Genomic DNA, 20815 nt, shown 5'->3' on the forward strand with positions numbered 1-20815 from the left:
TTCTTTCCTAATTCTTTTCACTAGGTGAAATTCTTTGGATCTATGTGTTTATGGTGGGCATCTGCGAGTGTGAGAGCTTGTTTTCACACGGTCAGAAGTAAAAAGATGATACCAAGTCAATCCGTTATCAAAGCAAGAGACAGATGGAAACTGTTGCGCCCACCCAAAAAAGATTGGCTTCTACCCATTCCATCACATGGGTAGAAGTGTGAAAATCTGAACCTCGATTTCACTATAAATAGGGCTCGCATCTGATTCACAGCAGTCGCGGGAAGGGTTTCAAAAATATTCTACAATAAATCTACTTATGGGAAGGCGTGGTTCCTTGGAAATCCATTCTTGAAGGTTACTCTGCCTTGCCAGCCTGGTGGCAAATGATGCCACGTGCATAACATTGTTCTTGCACAAATGACATCATGATGCATTTGATGCCATCATGGCTTTGCGGGCCTATGCTTAACTTCCAACTCAGTGTTTCTCAATCTCAGCAGCTTTAAGATGGGTGGAGTTCAACCCCCAGAATTCCCCAGCCAGCATGCTGGCTGGGGGATTCTGGGAGTTGAAGTCCACCCATCTTAAAGTTGTTGAGGTTGAGAAACACTCTTTCAACCTGTCACTTCCTTGCAGGCTAGGAAACTATTGGGGTGACAGCATTTCCCTCCTCTACCCCCTCTAAAATGTTCTTCAGACATTTTCCTCTGCTCCAAAATTGATATCGAGGTGAAAAGAGAAAGATTTTGTTCATTCTTCAAATCCACATGCATAATATTAACTTCCAGTCTCAAGGGTTTCGAGACAGCAGATTTGATTTCTGGAGCAAAGCACTGTCTTTCCTTCCTTAAAATGCTGCACGCAATATTTTGGGTCATCAGTTATAGAAAGAACTGCCAAAGATGGATCTGAATGAAGAATGATTTTTTTTTAAATCACACTCCAAGATTTGGGGAGTGGGCTGTAACAGCCGGTAGATGGAGAATGTTCTTGCTGGTTTCTATCTGCCTGATCATTCAAAGGAAGCCTTTACTGATTCTGAGCTCCCATCTCTCACGCTGGAGTGAATTTTCTGCACAAACGTCCTTTGAATAGGCCACGTTCAGTGCTCGGGGGTCATGTCACTTCATCCTTTCATTTATTCAATGCCCATCTTCCTTTCCGGCTTGCAATTTCCTTCCTTCTTCTTCGTTTTTTTAAACAGGTAACGTGAGGGCAAGCTTAAGTCCAGGCACTTCCTCATCTCATCTCCAGGTTATGGGATTCAGAAGATGGGGTGGTAAGAGATGAGGTCCAGAATTCATGGGAAGATAACCTGAAATGAGCAGATTGGTTTGCTCAACATGCTTAACCTAAAATGGCTGAATTCAGCCTTTTTTCTCATTTCACACCCAATCCTGAATAATAAACGAAGGAGCCAGAAAGGAGAGAACCATCTGGACATCTTTCACATGCTAGAAAGAAAAAGCAAAAGGTTAGAAGAGGGTCTGAATTTTTCTGGACTGGATATTCCCACCTCTTTCAGGTAGTTTTTAAAAACCAGTTTAGGCTGAAGTGGGATCAGAACAGCATGGCTGAAAATGAAGCACGTCTGTTCATGGCTCTAGCCAGCCCTGATATTTTCTAGAGTCTCTGTTCCATTTCTTTCTTTCTTTTTTTCATCCATATTTCATTCCACATTGAGTCAACATGGTGACTAAAATTAAACAATCATCACTGGGCTATTGAAAGGAGTGCGTCCCAGAGGTTAAAAAAGTTTCCAACTCCTTTAAATTTCAAATGCTTTGCACCACTGCAAATTCCAGAGTTGTCTTAAACAGGAGGACGTTGTCCCAAACAGGCCAACCTTTTAATCTGTTACACAAACCCTTCTATTTGGTCTTTATCTGATCTGCTTGTAGAAGTTGTGTGAACCTAAGCAAATCCTTTTTTGTTCAAATGCTCTTGTTTGCCTCTGCCCACAAGATGAAATAGCAAGGCCATTCAGAAGAATGATTTACAACAATGTTTTTCAAACTTGGCCACTTGAAGATGTGTGGACTTCAACTCCCAGAATCCCCCAGCTGGCAGAATTCTGGGCATTTTGAAGTCCATGCATCTTAAAGTAGCCAAGTTTGAAAAACATTGATTAAAAATATCATATTTTAAAATGGTAGACCATCAGGATATTATCTTTAAATATTGGCTTAGAAATTCTGGGGATCGTATTTCTAAATGCACATGTCATAAATTCCAGGAAACTGCTTTGCAAAAGAGCAGATTTTATTGTATGCCTGTTGTCTCTCAGTTCCTTTCTGTGCTGAGTTGCACTTCATGGTGGGGAGATCATGAAAGGGCCATTGCATCAGCTGCTATGCAGGTCTACAGATAAATTTTGAATTTCGGTGTCCTTTGGCCCAAATGCCCACCAGTCTCTTCAATTTCAGATCCGACTTCCTTCTTTGTTGGATACCCTCTGCAGAGGGGGAAGAGAGGCAGGCAAGCCTGATCAATCAGGACAGAGAACAGCTTTCTGAATTCAACCTTTGAGAACCATCCATCTGATCAGTGGTACAGCCTGAATCAGCAAAGCAGTATTTTGCAGACCAGTCATGATACATTATTTAATAAGGAACGGCTGAGAAGGTTCAAATGCCCAAGAGTCAGGATTCCTTGCGAGGGTGCCAAGGATATTCCCTGGAGTAAACATTTCCACCACTACTGCATTCTTAATTCCTACCTAAATTACCTCCTTAATCAAGCCCTGGATCGTTTGGGGCAGAGCAGAAATAGCCTTTGCAAGCAGAGAACCCGGAGAGACAATTTCTCTGGCAGAAGATATAATTCACCCACAAGGGAGGACATCTGCCCAAGTGGTGATGTAGGACCAAGACTGAAACCTTCAGCGATTTTTTCCCCCTTGCCATTTATCATGCATCAAAGCGTGCCCTTCGATCCTTGTGGTGGATTTCAAATTTAGCAGTGCATTTTGGTTGCTGAAATTTAGTGGCAAAGCATTAGGGGCCAGAAGGCTGTAGGAGATTTGGGTAGTTGAGTAATTTAGCACATTAGTAGGTAAGAATGTTAGTGATGTTGAGTAATACTTTGATTATCAAGCTATTCAGTCATTTAGCTTTTAAACATCCTCTTAGCATTTTAATATTTGCACCCATACTGTATTTCAGTATGTTATTCTTTGTTTTTTCTTTGAGTCTTGTAACTTTAGATAGAAAACTATACAAACTTCGGGCCAGTAACTATAATAGAAGTCACTGATGGATTGCTGTGATACTCCTAAAACTCCTCTAATACTTCTGATGAGCTTTTGGGGGGGGGGAATTGGAGATTCTCTCTGGCCATACCAACATTTTTGCTACTTTTCCCCTTCTTTTTAAAAACACTTTTGTTTTTTTAAAGCACAGATTGGTCCAAGGAAATCTTCATCCTGGGGAAAGAAGCTCTTTTGTTTTCTGGAAAACCTAGTTAACTCTACAGAGGATAAACTAAGAATAGAAAGAGTTTTCATAGACTGTCAGGGTGGGTTGCCATAGGGACCTAATTCACTCACAAAAGAGTTAAGAGGGCTGCTCTGATGTGAGACAAACTTTCTGCCCTCTTTGACCTCTCCATGCAAATCATGTTCTCCCCCAGTTCACGAAGAAGGGAACAACTTTCTTGCAAGATGGAATGGGAAGGAGGAATAACCTTGAGGAGCAGGAGGAAGAGCCACAACCAAGACAACGGTCTGATAATAGAAACCAGAGTCCGGACCAGAACTGTAATCTGAGAAAGCGTCTCAGACAAGACCCTTCCTGGTTCTCACCAAGATAAAGGAAGGGAGGGGAGCACATTCAGACCTGCAAGATTCTGTAACTGTAACCTTATAATAAAAGTAGTATTCACAACTCTGGCATCCTAATCTGGTCTACCTTGAAGGGCTGACTCTATCTTCTGTCTGTCATGGGAAGAAGGAATAACCTTGAGGAACAGGAGGAAGATCCGCAATCAAGACAACGGTTCCATGGCTCACCCTTCCATCCCTTTGAAGTCTCCCTGGGTATCTGTGTAAAAAGCCAGGGAGGCTGCAGATGACCAGAGAGAAGAGGGGGCAGTGCAAGGTGGGATGTTCACACCCACCTTTTGGCCACTTCGTTACGAGTCCAAGAAACTCTCTTCTCCTTTGAAAGAAAGAAGAATCTTTCTTTGCTTTTCTGTCCAAAGGAATGAACACAGCGGAAAGAAAACATGGCAGGCAGGTAAAAAATGGTGGCCTTTGACCAGCCCGCGAAGAAAACATGCAAGAAAAAATGTCCACCTTGTGTGGATTTGCAAATCCAGGTTGTTTCTAAGCCTGTTTAGTGCTCACAAAGACTTCTCCTCATCTTAAGCTCCTTTTCCTACTCTTCCTGCCTTGGGAACCCTTTGGCACAAACAGGGAAGTACCTAATTGCTCAGGACCAAATGGCAGGTTGTTGGTGATAGTCCCTCAAAGTTGCTTATTCTTCTTCTAACGGACAGTCTGTAATGAGTCCTGCAGGACAAAGGCTTTGAAAGAAGCTTTTTCTTCTCTTTCCCTGGAGAAAGTCTCGTTTTTCATCTTGTCTGAGCTCTCTGGGAAAGGCGAATCAATATTCCCACCACCAGGCTGGTCACCACCTGGGCCACTGCTTGTCAGCTTTTGTTCCTGATTAACGGCGTCCTGACATGATTTTCTTGTAAAGATTTTGACAAAATTGGCAAAGCATGAAGCCAAACAATTCTCTCGCCTCGCAAGCAAACTCTGCCGAGGGTATTTATGGGAATGCTGGGGGTTGGGGGGGGGGATATAAACAGCTGCCTTCCTGAACCGGATCTTTCCCTGAGCAGGACATACAGGGTGGATAAACATCTCTGTAAGGCTTTTAGGTAAGGTCGGGGTGAATCCTGTTCCTTTTGCATTTTAAGGCAAAATTGGGCAGTAATGGGCACTTCCCCAACCTGCACAATGGCCTTCAGCCACAAGGTGTTGATGTGATGTTGGGACTTTTCCAACCTTGAGCTCCTGAATGAAGAGCCTCAACATCACACCAACACCTTGTGGATGAAGGCCATTGTGCAGGTTGGGGAAATGTGCAGGTTGTTTTCCTCCACTTTATTCTTCCTACAACAATGCTTAGGAGATACTCTGGACTGAGAAGGAGGGACTGGCCCAAAGTCCCCTAGCTTCTGAGGCTGAGGGTTGACTTGAACCGGGGTCTCCCCACTCCTCGTCCAACATTCAAACCATGATATACCCTGCCCCTCTCTGCAGTTCCAAAGATCCTTGGCTAATGTCATCAATTCAAGCCTAGGATGGTAGGAATCTCTTCTTATTTGAGTAGACCCAAATAAGAATGAGTCATGTCTAGATGGATGGAAATGAATCTGCCTAGTTGGTTGGATCTTGGACAGAAAATGGTCTGTCCTGGAGCCCATTGCATGCCAAGATTTCAAGTTTTCTTGCTTCTGAAGAAATGAGTGACTTTAAAAAATAAGAAGATAGAATGCAGCATTAGTCTAGCTGCTCCAGCTAGGTTTGGGGCACTCACTGGAAGAGTTTGGGGCAGGATCTTTTCCCTACTGGACCTTGACATGCTGGAAATTGAACCTGAGACCTTCTCCAAGCCAACCAGCTGCTCTGTTCAAATAATTACGTGTTCCCCTTAAACATGTACACACATACCATTTGCGTTGAATCAAATCATAGTCCTTTTTAATGTGGTTGTGTGGGGGCGCTTTTTAGCAGAGGGCGGTGGGGTGGCTAGAGAGCAAAGTGTGGAGGAACTGTGGAAAAGTGAGGATCTGGGTAGGGAAAACTGGAAGATGACGATAAAGCAGAGAAAGATCCTGTGCAGCCCTGCTTGGTTGGGCCATCCCCATGAATGTTTCTGAACCTGGCTTGCTGACAAGGTAAGTGAAGGCTAGGTTTCATCTGAAGCTATAGCAGTGGCTAGAATGGTGATGAAATGCTTGTATTCACTTTAGTCCATTCTAAGTCCCAGTTAGTAGCTAAATAAGGCGATGGGAATGAAAGATCTACACTTGTGTTTCCTAACATTGGCAACTATGTGGATTTCAATGGCCATGTTGGCTGGGGAATTCTGACAGTCGAAGTCCAGTCAACTGGAGAGCACCGTGGACTTCCCAGAATTCTTAGCAATGACCATGCTGGCTGAAGAATTCTGGGTATTGAAGTCCACATATATGAAGGTTAGTTGGGACACACTGACATAGATAGACAGATAGACAGACAGATAGATTAATAGATAGATAGATGATAGATAGATAGATAGATAGATAGATAGATAGATAGATAGATCTTCATTTGACCTAGTTATTTAAATTTTAAATAAATTTTCCAACTAAATTCTCCAAAGAATGCAATGTACAGGTAATACAGATTCTTGGGAGGAATAACAGAGAGCACAGATATTTTCCAAGCATTGCTCAGAATTCTATTCTGGCCTTTCTCCTGCAACTTAATGGAATCAGTTGGCCACTTTCAATCTTGGCGTAGACAGAGATCTCTTTTTATTAAGTGCTTTAACATATATCAGCTCTGGAAAATTGTTTTATGCATTTGAAGGCTGGAGATGGTCAACAATGGGGAGAAAAGAGACTAGTGGGAAAAAATGATCTAAGGAATAAAACTCAGACAGGGGAGACAAACCTGCTAAGTTGCATTTCCTTTTTTTTAAATAGTCATTTTATTAACGATTCTAATTACAATAGTGAAAAAAAAAACATATACAACCCCCCAAAAAGACAGAAAAATAAAGAGTAGTGCAGAAGGTTTATATTTGTTGTGATGATGGTGGGAAGTCACGTCTTTATAAATTTCTTTTCTTTTTTTCCCTTTATTATTTTTTTTACTTTTCTTCCTTTTCTATTTCTCCATTTTCCCCTTTTTTCTTTCATTCTTTCTTTTCTCTGTTTCCTGATATCTGAGGAGTCACTGGCCAACATCTCCCATTTTGGGATAGGGAGATGTTTCCATTCCAGAATCTTCTAGACAAGGCTGCTGGGAAGGAATTCTGAAGTTCTGGTCATCTGGAATCTCTGTATACCCAGATGTTGCTGAATGCAGCTCTCACCATCCCACCCCTTGGGCTGTTAGGTTCCCACAACACCTGGAGGACCAGAGATGTCCCAACCAAGACTTCAGAAAGTCAGGAGAAGGATGCTTGTAGTCTAGAAATGGAGTCAACACATCTTTCAAGTTCAGCTTCTAACCATTGTTGGCTTTTTCTGATTTCAGCCTAGCTTAAGTGGCAGCATCAAGAGCCCCTTGGCTCACCTTGAAAAAGCTAAACAGCATTGGGTGGGTTCATCCTTGGGTGGGAGAACACCAGGAAATGTGAAGTTGAAACAAACATCCAAGAAGACAACAGCAAATGACTTCTTGGTTGTTGCCGAAAATGTATTCTAGAAAACAAGCTCGACCTACATTTCATTTGCCCTATTTCTGAATGAGTTTGAGGTTCACGATGAAGTTAGTTAATTGCGAAGGAGATGTATATCTTTATGGAAGGAAGAAAGGAAGGAAGGGAATGAAATTAAGAAAGGAAACATTCAAGGCTACTGGGAACGTGCAAATCGTTTCAGGCAAAGCGAGTAGAGGAAGCTTAATAATTAGTCCGTAATTTATTTGCATCTCCTTAATTGGATTGCTCATAATGGGAGGCTTCAGCTCATGCCCACGCCATTAACTTCAATTTCATTCTGCCCACCCAGGCGACTGGAAGATCTACCAGCTGTTAAATAAAGGAGAAAATGATGTTGACCACAGAGGATGTATTCTGGTCTTTCCTGCTTCATACACGTGGGCTCTACATGCGGAGCAAGAATGAAGGAGATTGGGAAGATGGTCCTTCCCACCCAGGTTCATGTCTCCTAGACCTGGAGCGATTCCTATAAAAAAGAATTCTTCTTTTCCACCACCTTGGGTGTCTCCATTCTGCTGTGACGTGCCAGCAAAGACGGACTTTCTGGTTTCTATTCCTGTCCCAGCACCTCCTCCTATTACTCATTAGATCAATAGGGGCAGGATGGAAGGAAGAGCACAGAAGGAGAGGTGAAAGGAGGAATAAAAATAACATAAGAGCCTCGCAATCATGCAGCAATCCGCCCGGCTGCTAACTTTCTGCCTGGGCTGAGCAGAACAACTCTCTTTGCGTCGGTTTCTGCTGGGTCTCACGTTGTTTGAAGAAACAGAATTGGCTTTTGACACTTCTTGCAAGGGAGAAGAGAATGGTCCCAAATTCTCCGGAGCGGAGAGGGCCAGCTTTGCATTTCTTTGGAGTCCTTGCTGGGTAACAAAACGTTTGCAAGGAAACAACAAAATTCAGAGAACCCCAAGGACTCCACAGTTCAACCCTGAGCTACAGATATTATCTTTTATTGCATTTCTTTGGGGATCTGGTTGGGCAAACTATCCACGTGCAAATGCTCTGTCTTTGTCATGCAATAATCTCTCTATTGTTCTGCCTTCCCAAAAGGTTAAATCCCAAAGCAGGAAATCAAAAAGGAACTTTTCCCAGGGGGCTTGTTCAAACTGGGTAGGATGAACAGCAAGGGGGGGTTCAGAGGGATGGAAAGATGTGTCACAGCTGACTATTAAGCAAACTGGGGGGGAAAAAAACTCAAGAGAAATTGGAAAGAAATTCTCAAGCCTCCTGAGAATCAGGCAGAAAAACAGAAGCCTCTTTCACAAGGCGAGGAACCCTTTTCAGAAATGGCCAGGTAGATTTTGGCATGGCCTTACACTCAGCTTTCTTAAAAGTCAGTCCAGAAGTTATGGATCAGAGGAGGGAAAGTTTATATCCAGATTGCAAAACAGAAGTAGAAGCGTCTGATTCAAAAAGCCCAAACAATAGATGAGGACAGTCCCCACCTCCCTATTTTGAAAGCTGTTTCTCAAAACAACCCTAAGATAGAAGAATATACAGAATATACAGCCATTCATAGGCAGCTCTTGACTTTCTTGTCACTAAGTACATGAGCACTATATTCCACCCTGGAGAATTTCATCAAAATGTTCTTTTTCTTTAGGAAAAAAAAAAAACCCAAACAAACCCAAAAGCAATTTCTTTTCCATCAAATAAAAGGAAAAGGGTTTTTTGTTTAAAAAAAGGATGCCAAAGAAATACAATACGAGTCTTAAAACCCTGAGACCATCTCGCTGCTCTGAACAAACATAACCACACAGAACCTGCTTGGGCGATGCGTCCTACCCATTTTGCTCTTTGGATACAGAAAAGATGTCAATTCAACAAATAAAAACAGAAAACGGAGCTCCGATTACCTGCCTGTGACTTCGATATTGGAGACCGCATAGAAGTATTTGTACAAGTTCTCCCTTTGGACGTAGGTCCCCCCGAGAGCTGGTTTCAAAAGCCGTATCCTCAAGTCGGTCATGGTGAAGAAGTCCTTGAGGCCTTTGGCACTCTCCAGCCTGGTGTAAAGATTGTCCATATTTCTGAGCTCTGGTCCAGCAAAAATGGCAAAGCGGTCCCTCACCTCAAACCGGACGTCTTTCTCTTTCTTGGACCCCACCCAGCGAGAGTACTCCTCCGTGCAGATAACCCTGTTGACGCTGGTGGTGGAGAGTTCCCGCACCTTCCGGGCCGGCATGCCAAATGCTTCGTTGCATTCATCCGCGTAGTACTGGTACGGGTGCCAAGTCCTCCCATTGTCCAATGACTTCTCGAGGATCATTTTGGTGGGACGGCCATACTCAAAAGTCAACACAATATCATCGGTCAACTCAATGCTTTTGTTCCAAGACAAGGTAATGTTGGCCAGCAAAGGTTTGGGATAACGGCTCCAGGTCACACTCTGCCAGTAAGTTGCCAGGCCTTCGTCTTCTTTATCGAACATCAGCTTGGGGGGGTGGGCCAGGTCTGGGTTGGAGGCATCACACTCATCGCTGCACAAGTATGGGTTTTCCTGGAAGAGGGACAAGAATGAGAGGGGAAGAAAGGGAGATCTGAAGAGCTAAGAGGGGAAAAAGGAGGGGTGAAGCAGTAGATCTTGAATTGCAGAAACTCCTACGAAAAATAGTAATTTCCCACCACGGAAAATTAAAAAATACAGATGGCCATGTGCGAAACCATGTGTTCCAAAGATATAAACAGCTGATGAAGAAATAAGAGAGTGCTATGATCTTGGGAAGAAAGAAAAGAAAAGAAAAGAAAAGAAAAGAAAAGAAAGAAAGAAAGAAAGAAAGAAAGAAAGAAAGAAAGAAAGAAAGAAAGAAAGAAAGAAAGAATGAATTTTGATTGGGCTTCAGAGACTTATTATTTATTTCTTTGTAAGCTTATGCCTTGCCTTTCTCCTTTCTTTCTCCTTTCTCCTTTCCTTTCCTCCCTCCCTCTCTTCTTCCTTTTCTTCTTCCTTTCCTTTCCTCATCTCCTTCCTTCCTTCCTTTCTCTCTCTCCATCCTTTCCTTTCATCCTATGATCTTGGGCAGACGTGTGTTGCTGTAAAGCCGTGTTTCTCCACTTCAACAACTTTAACATGGGTAGAGTTCAACTCCCAGAATTCCCCACCATTTGACTGGGGAATTCTGGGAGTTGAAGTCCACCCATCTTAAAGTTGCTGAAGTGGAGAAACACTGCTGTAAAGATCTGTGAGATTTTGGTTTGAGAAGGTGCTTGGAGAAGGTACAACTCATTAAAGCAGATACAGTCAAATACTTGCAGATATGGAACCTAGGAAAAAGACATGGTTGCTTTTTTGAGGTGTGGACAAGTTCATGCTCACACATGATCTAAAGGCCATTTTTTTGGAATTGGATCTGAAGCTTGGGGATAGATCCATTGGTTGAAGGGGATGCAAACACACTGTTGGCTCTGGAGCTCATTAGAAGTCATCTTAGAGCTGTCCAAGAGTTAGCTTCTAGGACCTTGGTCTCTGTGACTTCAGGTGTGATGCAAACCCAACCCGCTCTGGTAACTAATGATTCGACGTACTGTATGAACCCTGACAAATGAGTTAATTCAGTAACCAAGTTAAGTGTGTTGTACCAATCTGAGCTGCGGGCAAAAGAAAAGCAGGTTGTGTAAAGGGCAGAAGGAATAACCTTGAGGAACAGGAGGAAATGCTGCAACCGAGACAACGGTCAGATAAGGGAAATCTGAGCCTGGGCCAGACGTGTAATCAGAGGAAGCGTCTCAGACAAGACCCTCCCTAAGGGAGGGAGTGGGGAAGTGCATTCAGACTTGCAAGATTCTGTTACAGTAGCTCTATAATAAAAATAGTGTTAGCCTGTATGACTTTGGCTTCCTAGTCTGGTCTACCTTGAAGGGCTGATAGATGATCACTTTTGGAAACCTGGTCTCCTTCCACTCTCTCTTGCAAATCTCTGCTCAAACAAATTGCTTTAATCGGCAACCTAGACTGGTCTGCTAAAAGGGGAAATTCTTTTTTTCAACATAATGAAAGGGGGGGGGGTTGCCAGCTCAAACTCCCCTCCCCTCTATATATTTTAAGTGAAATTGTTATTAATAGCTAAGCCGCTGAGCATTTTTTAAAAAGCGGACATCTGTTCAGAATGCAAAAGCTATGAGATAACTGTGTATAAAAAAAACAACCCCCCCCAATCATTAACTTATTGTCCTTGACTAACCAACCAGCAACTGAAACCACATTTTTAAAAAAGCAACACTAACAAAACAACACGTACGTGTGTGTGCACCACAATCCTTGTGGTCTCTAACATGACTCAGCTGTTGCCTTTCTACTAGTTCCTGTTCCTTTAAAAACTGCCTTATTTCAAGGCTGGTTTAACACAACGTAGTAAATATTAGATGTGGCTTTGCCAGACACAACAGTCAGAGTCACAGAGTGTGCAATAAGCAACACAAATGTGCCATATTGGAGCTTAACGCACTGGCCTGGTTCATACAACCTCGTAAGACAAGGGCTTGTGTCCCCAGATCCTACAAACGATCACACTTCATTTTAACCTAGTTTAGCATCTTGAGTAACCCCCAACCCCTGTGTTCTGTTTAGTAGGGTCAATTCCTTATTTTAAGTATACATGTATCCCAAGTAAAGCAGCGTGTCTGTTTTGTATTTTAGAGAGAGATTTTGGGGGAAATCTTCATCAAATCATGTCCACGTCTCCATACGCATCTTCTGTGGTCCTTCAAGTGGCATTTTTGCTTCACACTCAAAACCTTCCACCACCTTCAAATCTCATCGGATCCTTGGGCCAGATCTCCTAAGATCTCAGAGTGAGATTGCTGAAATATCACAGAATCATGCTCTCTCTTGTCAGATGGGGTCCATAAGGAAGCACCCCAACCATCTTGACAAATCATGCCAGTTAACCCAAGGTCAACTCAAGCTGGATTGGCTACAGGAATCCCACCACCCATTCCAAGAATTAGGTAAAAAAATACGGCGGCTGTTCTTCTGTTTCTTAGGTCATTTCAACAAGCAACCTAGGAACAGGAGCTGTTGTGGTTTCCTCCCACTATGATTGTGAACTGGGGGGAGCTGGTTATCCCACCACCCAGCAGCTCTGAAGTTGCCTTGCCTTGCTTTAATTCTTTGTGTAGAAACTTTGAGGACTTTGCCCCAGAGCAACCTCTTGACAATCTGTCAGCCTTGCAAGATACCCCAGGCAGGAAGCACGCCCAGATGAACTAATTCTACTTTACTGTAAGGTGACATTAACATAATCTTGCAAGTCGGAAAGGACATTTCTCTCCCTGTCCCCTTTACAGCCCAAGAAACTAGGGAGGGTCCCTTCTGAGATGTTTGCCATACCCCATTCCTTCTGCAGGCTAAGCTGCCTCTTATCCAACCATTCCCCTGGCGGTGACTCTTCCCCCTGTCTCCCAAGATCATTCCCACATTACACAATCCCAGGTATTCTAAGACTCTATCTCCTGGCTTTGTTACCCGATTAGTCGCACAACACCAACAGCATGTGCCTAAGCGTAGGACTGATGCTCATCCAGTGTCTTGCAAGCCATGGCTGAGCAGAAGTGATTTTTCACTAGCGTCTGGAGCAGTCCTATTCTTCTACTTCCCATGGTGGCCCTCAGAACAAGACGTGCCAATGGGCAGCATGGATCCAGAACTGCTTGAGAATGGCACAGCTGCTTCCCCCTTTCCCCCTGACCTTCCAATTCTCCAATAAATTTCCGCAGAGCAGCCTCCAACATCCAACGGATGCACCCATCTGGAGTCTTAACCATATGCTGTCCTCCTCTTACTCTCTCCTGCAAGGTTTCTTTTCCAACCTGTGGATCAAACGCTGAACCCCACTCCACAGAGCAGATGGCGGGGAACAGCCTGCGTATTTATCCTGTCTTATTCGCCTGGGGAAAGGTTTTCTTTTTCATAAACGGCAGCGATCATCAGCAAAAGCTTTAGCCGGCTCCGTGATGCTGTGGGGCCTACCGCTGGCCAGGTTCAACTCACCTGCCCAGCTGGACACCACTGTTATATTGTCCAGAAGCACCCCTTGCTAGAGTCACACCGAATTTGGGAAAGATCGGCTTCCATTCCAGGGGTTTGGGTCGTATTTTCAAAGCATGCATTTATGCACAGCTAGAATTCAGAAGTTGTTATGCCCATCTGTCATTCCCTCACCTTTTCTTTTAACGTTCTGCTAAATTTATTTCTGTGATTAAAATGCACCTCGCCACCAATTATCAGCCTAGATTTACCGGAGTACGCTGCATTGTTGAATGCAGCCTGTTGCAAACGCGGCCTCTTAGTTACATGAAAATAATTTTCTCGCCCACCAAGTGCTTTGCTTCAAGTCAAATCATGGCCCAGGTAACTTCATATTGTCATTGCAGATTTTTATTTTTTTAAACAAGGCATCCGTACAAACCTTAATGTTCATTTTTAAAGGCACTTCTCTTAATATTTGGCACGGATCTGTGTTTCACAGGGACAATTTTTGCACACCAAGGTGGTGTCTGGGCATTAGTGAGTAAACAGATATCGAATATAGCTAATCGCTGCTTCTTCCAGCTGCAACGTCGTTAAAAGAAAGACGGGAAATTAATATGCACAGAGGAACTGCAGCAAGATGATTGGATGCAAAAAGTTGGAACAGCAATGAAATACCTACAGCGGAAGATCGGATTATAACCTCAACTGAACTTGCAGAAATGGCAAAGGTGACCCGTTTGGTCAGAGAAAAACCGGCAAAGATTTTGTGAAAGACTGGAAACTTGGTATGGACTTTGGGTCAAAAGAAGAAAAAAATCGAAATGATGATGGGGGGATGAAAAAGGGACAAAGGGGTTGGGAAAAAGCTGAAGATGATAATTAGTAGACAGAAAGAAGGGCGAAAGGCATAATCGTATGTTTTTTCTTTCTTTTTTCTCTATTTCCTATTTTCTCTCTCTGTTTTGGTGGGTTCTGTATATTTTTACCACATTGAATATATATATATATATATATATATATATATATATAGAGAGAGAGAGAGAGAGAGAGAGAGAGAGAGAGAAAGTTGCAATGTCCTTTGAAAACAATGCAGTTAGAGTTGCACGCCAAGAAACAAGAGGGACCGAGGCCAAAACGCATTTTTATTTCAATTCAGAGAGTTCAGTCCCATTTGCTGAATGCAGTGAGCGTGATAGCTCCCACGGATTTCACCTTATTCTCTGGTTGCATTAAAAATTCAGCCAAGACAAGTCTCTTTCAGGTCAGATTTGACCCCTGGTGACTTCACAGACACGTGATGGGATCTTCTGGTGGTCTCCCATCCACGGACCAACCCTATTCATCCAGAAAGCATTGACCAAGGTTGGCTGGGTTTTGGAAATTGCACCACAAACGTTGTGGACGGATTAATTTGTAGCAGTAATCTGAAGAGAGGGAGGAAGAATGGAGTGGCAGTGGGTAAGAATAAAGAACATATTTTCAGCTTTGGCCCAACCACATTTTGCTTGCAGCCCCAGAATTTCATCTAGGAGGACCTGCAGCTTCCAGAGTGCACATTTCATAATCCTAATTTTAAATGGAAGAGGGATTAAAGGAAGCAGACAGGATTTCCCCCTGCTTTCTGAATCCTTCTATGCCGTTGAATTTGAGTAAAAGCAGCCGGATACCCAGCACCAAATATATAACATTTGAAGATAATTAAATGTCTTGCTCTGGGGCATAAATTGATAACCTGACAAAAGATCAGGCCAGAATTCCTACTGAACCGAAGATATTTGCCGACAATTAATTTCAATTCCATTCACAGATTTAGAGGATGGGAGCCACCTTAATTAATTTAGAGTGATTACTGCTAATAGCTAGTAAGTGGTAAAACATGAGCACTGAGACTATCAAATAGCAGGGCAAAATGAGAATGAGAAACTGGATAAATACGCGCCAACGTTTCCAGTGTTAAAAAGGAAACGGGGTGGGGGGTTACAAAATGGGTTCCTTCTCCTGTCCCCAGAAGAACCCCCCCCTCCCCGTTATTTTTTTACTAGCAATAGTTTTTAAATGGATTCCAGAAGTAACTTTGCCCAGAACAAGCTGCAGAAATGCCTGAAATGGGTCAGAAGCAGTGTGGTATAGTGGTTAAGGAGATAGACTGGGACCTGACCATCAAGAGGGGGGCTGATTTCTCCCTGAAGAAGGCAGTTCCTGTATGGGACGCTGTGAAAAACCCAACAGATTGCACTTCGACAAGGAAATCCAGAATGGAGCACTCCAAGGTTGTAGAGAGTCAGGAAGAGGACCTTGATGGAAATATGTAAAATCTGTTCCCTAGGCCAAAGGGGCTGAAACATTTTTTAAGTCCCGAACAGTGAGATAACATTCAGAAGTGACTCAGATAGACACCTCCCTGACTCACTGGAGTATAAGAAGGGCAGGGAGATCCAGCACAATCAGACTTGCAAGATTCAGTTACAATAGCCAATTTCGATCAAAGTTATTTTAGCCTTCCTGCGGAATCGAATTCATGGTCTGGTCTACCCAGCGGGGCTGACGACTCCGCTCTGAGAATGAGGAACCAAAGACTTCCTGGACGTCAGGATGACCTGAATTATCAGCATTAGACCCGAATGCCGATCACACAGGCTGTTCTCTTGCAGCACCAACAGCGCCCCCCAAAATCCACACTTCAGTCATATATTTGAATGATCAGCCAAGATCAGCTTGTGGCCGCCAGTTAAGCTGGTGTAGAGAGCAAGGAAGATGACCTTGACAGAAATATGCAGGAACTGTTCCCAAGGCAAAAAAGGCTGAAACGTTTATTAAGCCCTGAGAAATAACGTTCAGAAGTGACTCAGCTAGACACCTCCCTAATCCACCATAGCATAAGAAGGGGGAGGAGGTCCAGCACAAACAGACTTGCAAGACGCTGTTATTAGAGCCAATTTCTATCAAAATAAAGTTAGCTGCCCTGTGGAGTGGATTTCCTAGCTGGGTCTACCTGGCAGGGCTGATGAATGTTGGGGTCTTCAAGTCACTCAGCTGATTCTTTGGGATTTTATCCTCCTAACGTCCTGGATGGAATAGGGCTCCCTGCTCTGGCGCCCTTCGCCTGCTTGCCCCCGTCCCCTTGGCGGAAGAGAAAGGAAATAAAGGTAGCCCTGCAAAGACCCCACTGAGATAAATTAAGAAACCGGAGCCCTAATCTAGGGAGGTTTCAATTTTCTGAATTCCTGCCTCTCTCCGTACCGCCTGGGTTAGAGGCGATCGATCGGCTGCTCTTTAGCAGACCTCAATTCTGGGTTTTTCTTTCTCTCTTGATTGCTTCCCAACAGAAAAGCCGCTTGAGTCCAAAGTCATCTGTGGCAACTCGCTGGCAAGCGACGGATTGCTTGGGTTGCCATGAATCAGCGGAAAGAGATGCTGTAACCTGAGCTGGAGGGTCGGAAACCAGGGCATCTTTGCCTATCCCACTTTGGCCTGCTTTGTTTCTTTCTGCTCCAGGTGAAGCAGGTTAGCTTTTCTGAGCATCACTGAAGCTTGCCCCTTTCCTGGGGGCCTCCCTCAGCAGGGAGAGGGAGGGAGGGGGAGAGAGAGGGAGGGAGGGAGACGCGTGCCCAATATCGGTCTACATATTTGGGGGGTTGTATGCAAGATGACAGACAGCATTCGCCTTCTCGTTCGTTTTAAGCTGCGCATTATGTTCACCCTTTAAACTTTGGTTGGGTGGTTTGAGAGCTTGCATGGAAAGAAAGAAAGAAAGAAAGAAAGAAAGAAAGAAAGAAAGAAAGAAAGAAAGAAAGAAAGAAAGAAAGAGAGGGAGGGAGGGAGGGAGGGAGGGAGGGAGGGAGGGAGAGAATGAATGAATGAATGAATGAATGAATGAATGAATGAATGAATGAATTTTGGTTGACCTCATCTTTATTATTTATTTATATTATTTATTATTTGTTTCTTTGTAGGCTTATCCCTTGCTTTTCTTCCTTTCTCTCTCTCTCTCCTTCCTCTTCCTCTTCCTCTTCCTCTTCCTCTCTCCTTCCTTCCTTCCTTCCTTCCTTCCCCTCCCCTCTCCTCCCCTTCCTTCCTTCCTTCCTTCCTTCCTTCCTTCCTTCCTTCCTTCCTTCCTTCCTTCCTTCCCTTCCCTTCCCTTCCTCCCTTTCCTCTTCCTCTTCCCCATATCTCTTCTCCTTCTCCTTCTCCTTCTCCTTCTCCTTCCTTGATCTTCTGGATTCTTACCCTAGCAGCAGCAATTCTGGAATCCTCGTTATTATGAGATTATTGCATTAAGAGCGGAGGGAAGCAACTGAAGCACACACACACACACAAAAAAAAATCTGGAAGGGTTTGGAACAGGAGCCGGCAGCTGCTGGATCCTCAGAACCATCTGTCTCCTTCCCACTCTGGTTGCCAGGCCCAGCAGGAGGAGGGGCTGGGGCGATAAGAACGAGAAGTTGATGTGACAACAGGGAATCTGGCAAAGCCGCAGGGAGAACAAAGCGTTGGTCTCTTGACCCTTGTGCATTGTGTGATTAACAATGGATGTATGGCAAACCAACTGTTGATCAGAGGTTTTAACACTCAGTAATATGTTCTGATCCGCCATATGTTACACTTTCGGTGGCTTTCAAAGAGGGTTTCCTTTGCAAGAAGCAGTAATTCAGAATGAGGCTATTCCACCGGACTGTCTGCCCCGCACACCCTTTGTAGACACCACAGTGACCCGTTGGAAACTAGCAAGGAGTTTACAACAAGTCCAATAATTTTAGCTTCTCCCTCTTTCACTTTTTCCTCCCCTGCTTTTAAGTTCATATTAGCTTGTTTCTGCATGAGTCTGCAGTTATTTTAAAAAGACATAAAATCCCCATAAAAACCGCTGTGCGTTTTTAAACCTCTTTTCCCCCCGTAAACAAGCTTTTGGGATGCAGTTTTTCATCCGTTTGGTTGATTAAATAATGTTCATTCATTCATATGCAAGCTGGTTTAATAGACGCATTTCACAAGCCATTTTCTATCATTCTGCACCATTTGTCTACACGTGTCTTTCACAACGATGGGCGTTTTGCTTATAATTATGCCAAGTATGTATATTTTCGTATGGATTTTTGTTGAAGTCGTTCCAAAGTCCCCAAAAAAAGGACGCATTCTGAAGAATGAATGATGTTCCTATTGATCTGGGAAAATGCATTCGGTAGGTACTTACCAGACACGAACTCAACAAACATTTTCCAGTTCCTATTGGCAACCAGGCCAGCTAGCTAAACTTAAATTAAAATCCATCATTTTGCAAAGATCTCTCTTCCAAGGGGTGAAACCACATTACACTTGGCTCACTCACGGCAAAAGGTTTGATAGCTTTAAGCAGCTGGGTTTGCAGGTAGTGACTTCATGTTCTAGGTTCACGGAAAATGACCTATAAACTAATCAAGGCATCTGGATTCACAGAACATGTTAAGATTAAAAGAATAAATAAATCCCAACCAAGCTTAATTCTAACCAATCTTACACTGTGGGAGGGTTTCTCTCTTAGGCATATTGTCTGAATTCGGGCATCAGCTTTTTCATTTTAAAACGACTTCCAAGTCTTTCTCCTGGAACCCAGTGCGAAGAAGTAAAACAATTAGAAACTCGTAAATGTCTCTTTTCCTTGTGACCCGAAAGGGTGATTTACGGGACGGGTGAAGTGTAAGGGTGATAAATGCACCCCTTACCAGGAAATTTACATTGTAAATGTGCGTAATGAACACTGTAATGAACAAGAAAATCATCTGAAATGTTGGAGCTGACTTCGCTCTCCGGCATCCAAGTTCCCCACGTGGACGGAGATTAGAGGACAGACTTGGAGGAGTTAATGTTTCTGCGCTGGAAATTGGGCCTCTAAGAAGATTATCTCCCTCTTTGTACAGGGCTGGACACATCTAAGCTTGATACGCCTGGGGACCAGCTTCTATAGACTCATTATTTTAGAATCCCCTTCCTACCAGCCTTGTAACTGCATCAGCGGCTGATGTAGGTTTCAGTCGTGCTCCTGAGTCCCTGATGGCCACCTCACTTCACCTCTTTGCCCGCCTCTGAAAGAGCTGATCCTCTTAGAGAGGATGAGCATTTCAAATAAAGAACTGCCCCCAATCTTTTGATATTGAATACGATGAGGCGGGCCCAGCTAGCCCCCCGCCCCGCCCTTCTTCAAAAGCAAGGGCTTCCAAACATCACGAGGCTCTCGCCAAAATCAGCAGGCAAATGATCAAGGGGAGCTCCAAATAAAGCAAAATCAGACCAGGGTGGGGTGGGAAATGAGCGTTATTTTGCAAAACGCTTTCTCAGCGTTGGAAAATAGATTTCCAGGGAAAGATTTGAGACACAGAGATGCTTTAATTTTTGTTTTTAAACTGTGATGGTAAAAGGTACCCCCCCCATGCACACGTAAACTGCATTCACTATCAAACCTATGAGGAGCCGCCCCCCCCCCCATATATATGAACTGTTGAAAGGGCCCTTGTAAGAAAACCTTCACAACAAGTGGAATTGAGAAGACAGGGACTCAGTAAACCAAATTTGTTTCTATTCACCGGCTATATCTCAAAGAGAGAATGGCTAGCGTGTTGACCTAGTAGGACAGGACACCTAATGAGAAGGTCCTACACATGGGTTTCTCCAAAATATTCCAACGTCGCGCTGTCATTTCCACCATGTCTGGTTTTTTCTTTGTTCTGCCGTTGTCTTGCAAGGTTGTGAGCCAAAAGTACATAAGATTTGGTTCTGCTTTTGCTCATGGCCACTCAGCAAAGCGTCAAAGCTTTGCCGGGGGTCCGGCATATCCTGCATTATGGCTTGCATGCATGCAAATAAAATTTGGTTGTATCTTCAGTTTGGTGGCTTTAGGTGAGCCCGGTTTGGGCCACAACAAAATACTGTTCATTAAACCTGCTCCTTCGTTAAGCCTGTTCCTTCGTTAAAGCAATCCCGTTTCCCAGCGACATGTAACTGCCCACATCTTGAAACTCCTCTTCCAAATCAACACTAAAGCATTGCTCAGCCACCCGTCAAAAAAAATCACTTTTTGGCTGCAATCACGCAACAGATTTCTTGGGCAGTGAATTAAACCATGTTCTGGCTCCCTACAATACATCAAACCCTTTTAGTGTGCAACAACTGAAAAGTAGTTGCATTGAGTCCTCCTCCCCAATTTGATACAGCGCAATCCAAGCAGAAGATTGGCCATGTGGATGAAAATGCTCAAAGAGGGGAACTATGTGGCTCAAATATCCTACAGTAGTTAAAAAATCATTTGTTGGTCTTAGACCAGGGTTACTCCAACTTTGCCAACTTTCAAATGTGTGGACTTCAACTCCCAGAATTCCTTAGCCAGCATGGCCTTTTCTGAGAATTCTGGGAGTTGAAGAGTGCCCTCTGAATGTGG

At 43.7% G+C, this 20815-nt stretch overlaps 1 protein-coding gene across 1 annotated transcript in view; it reads right to left on the reverse strand.

The window, feature by feature from the left end:
• Positions 1–20815, reverse strand: part of NTNG2 (netrin G2) — a 70912-nt gene that overhangs the window by 27800 nt on the left and 22297 nt on the right. The window contains exon 3 of the mRNA XM_088147063.1: positions 9293–9936. Within this exon, the coding sequence (XP_088003189.1) occupies positions 9293–9936 (644 nt within the window). The remainder of the gene's footprint in view (positions 1–9292; positions 9937–20815) is intronic.

Source organism: Python bivittatus, unplaced genomic scaffold (genome assembly GCF_059951505.1).
Source record: "Python bivittatus isolate LINGU-HERP-01145 unplaced genomic scaffold, Pbiv_v1 ctg000160_np1212, whole genome shotgun sequence".
Taxonomy (NCBI): domain Eukaryota; kingdom Metazoa; phylum Chordata; class Lepidosauria; order Squamata; family Pythonidae; genus Python; species Python bivittatus.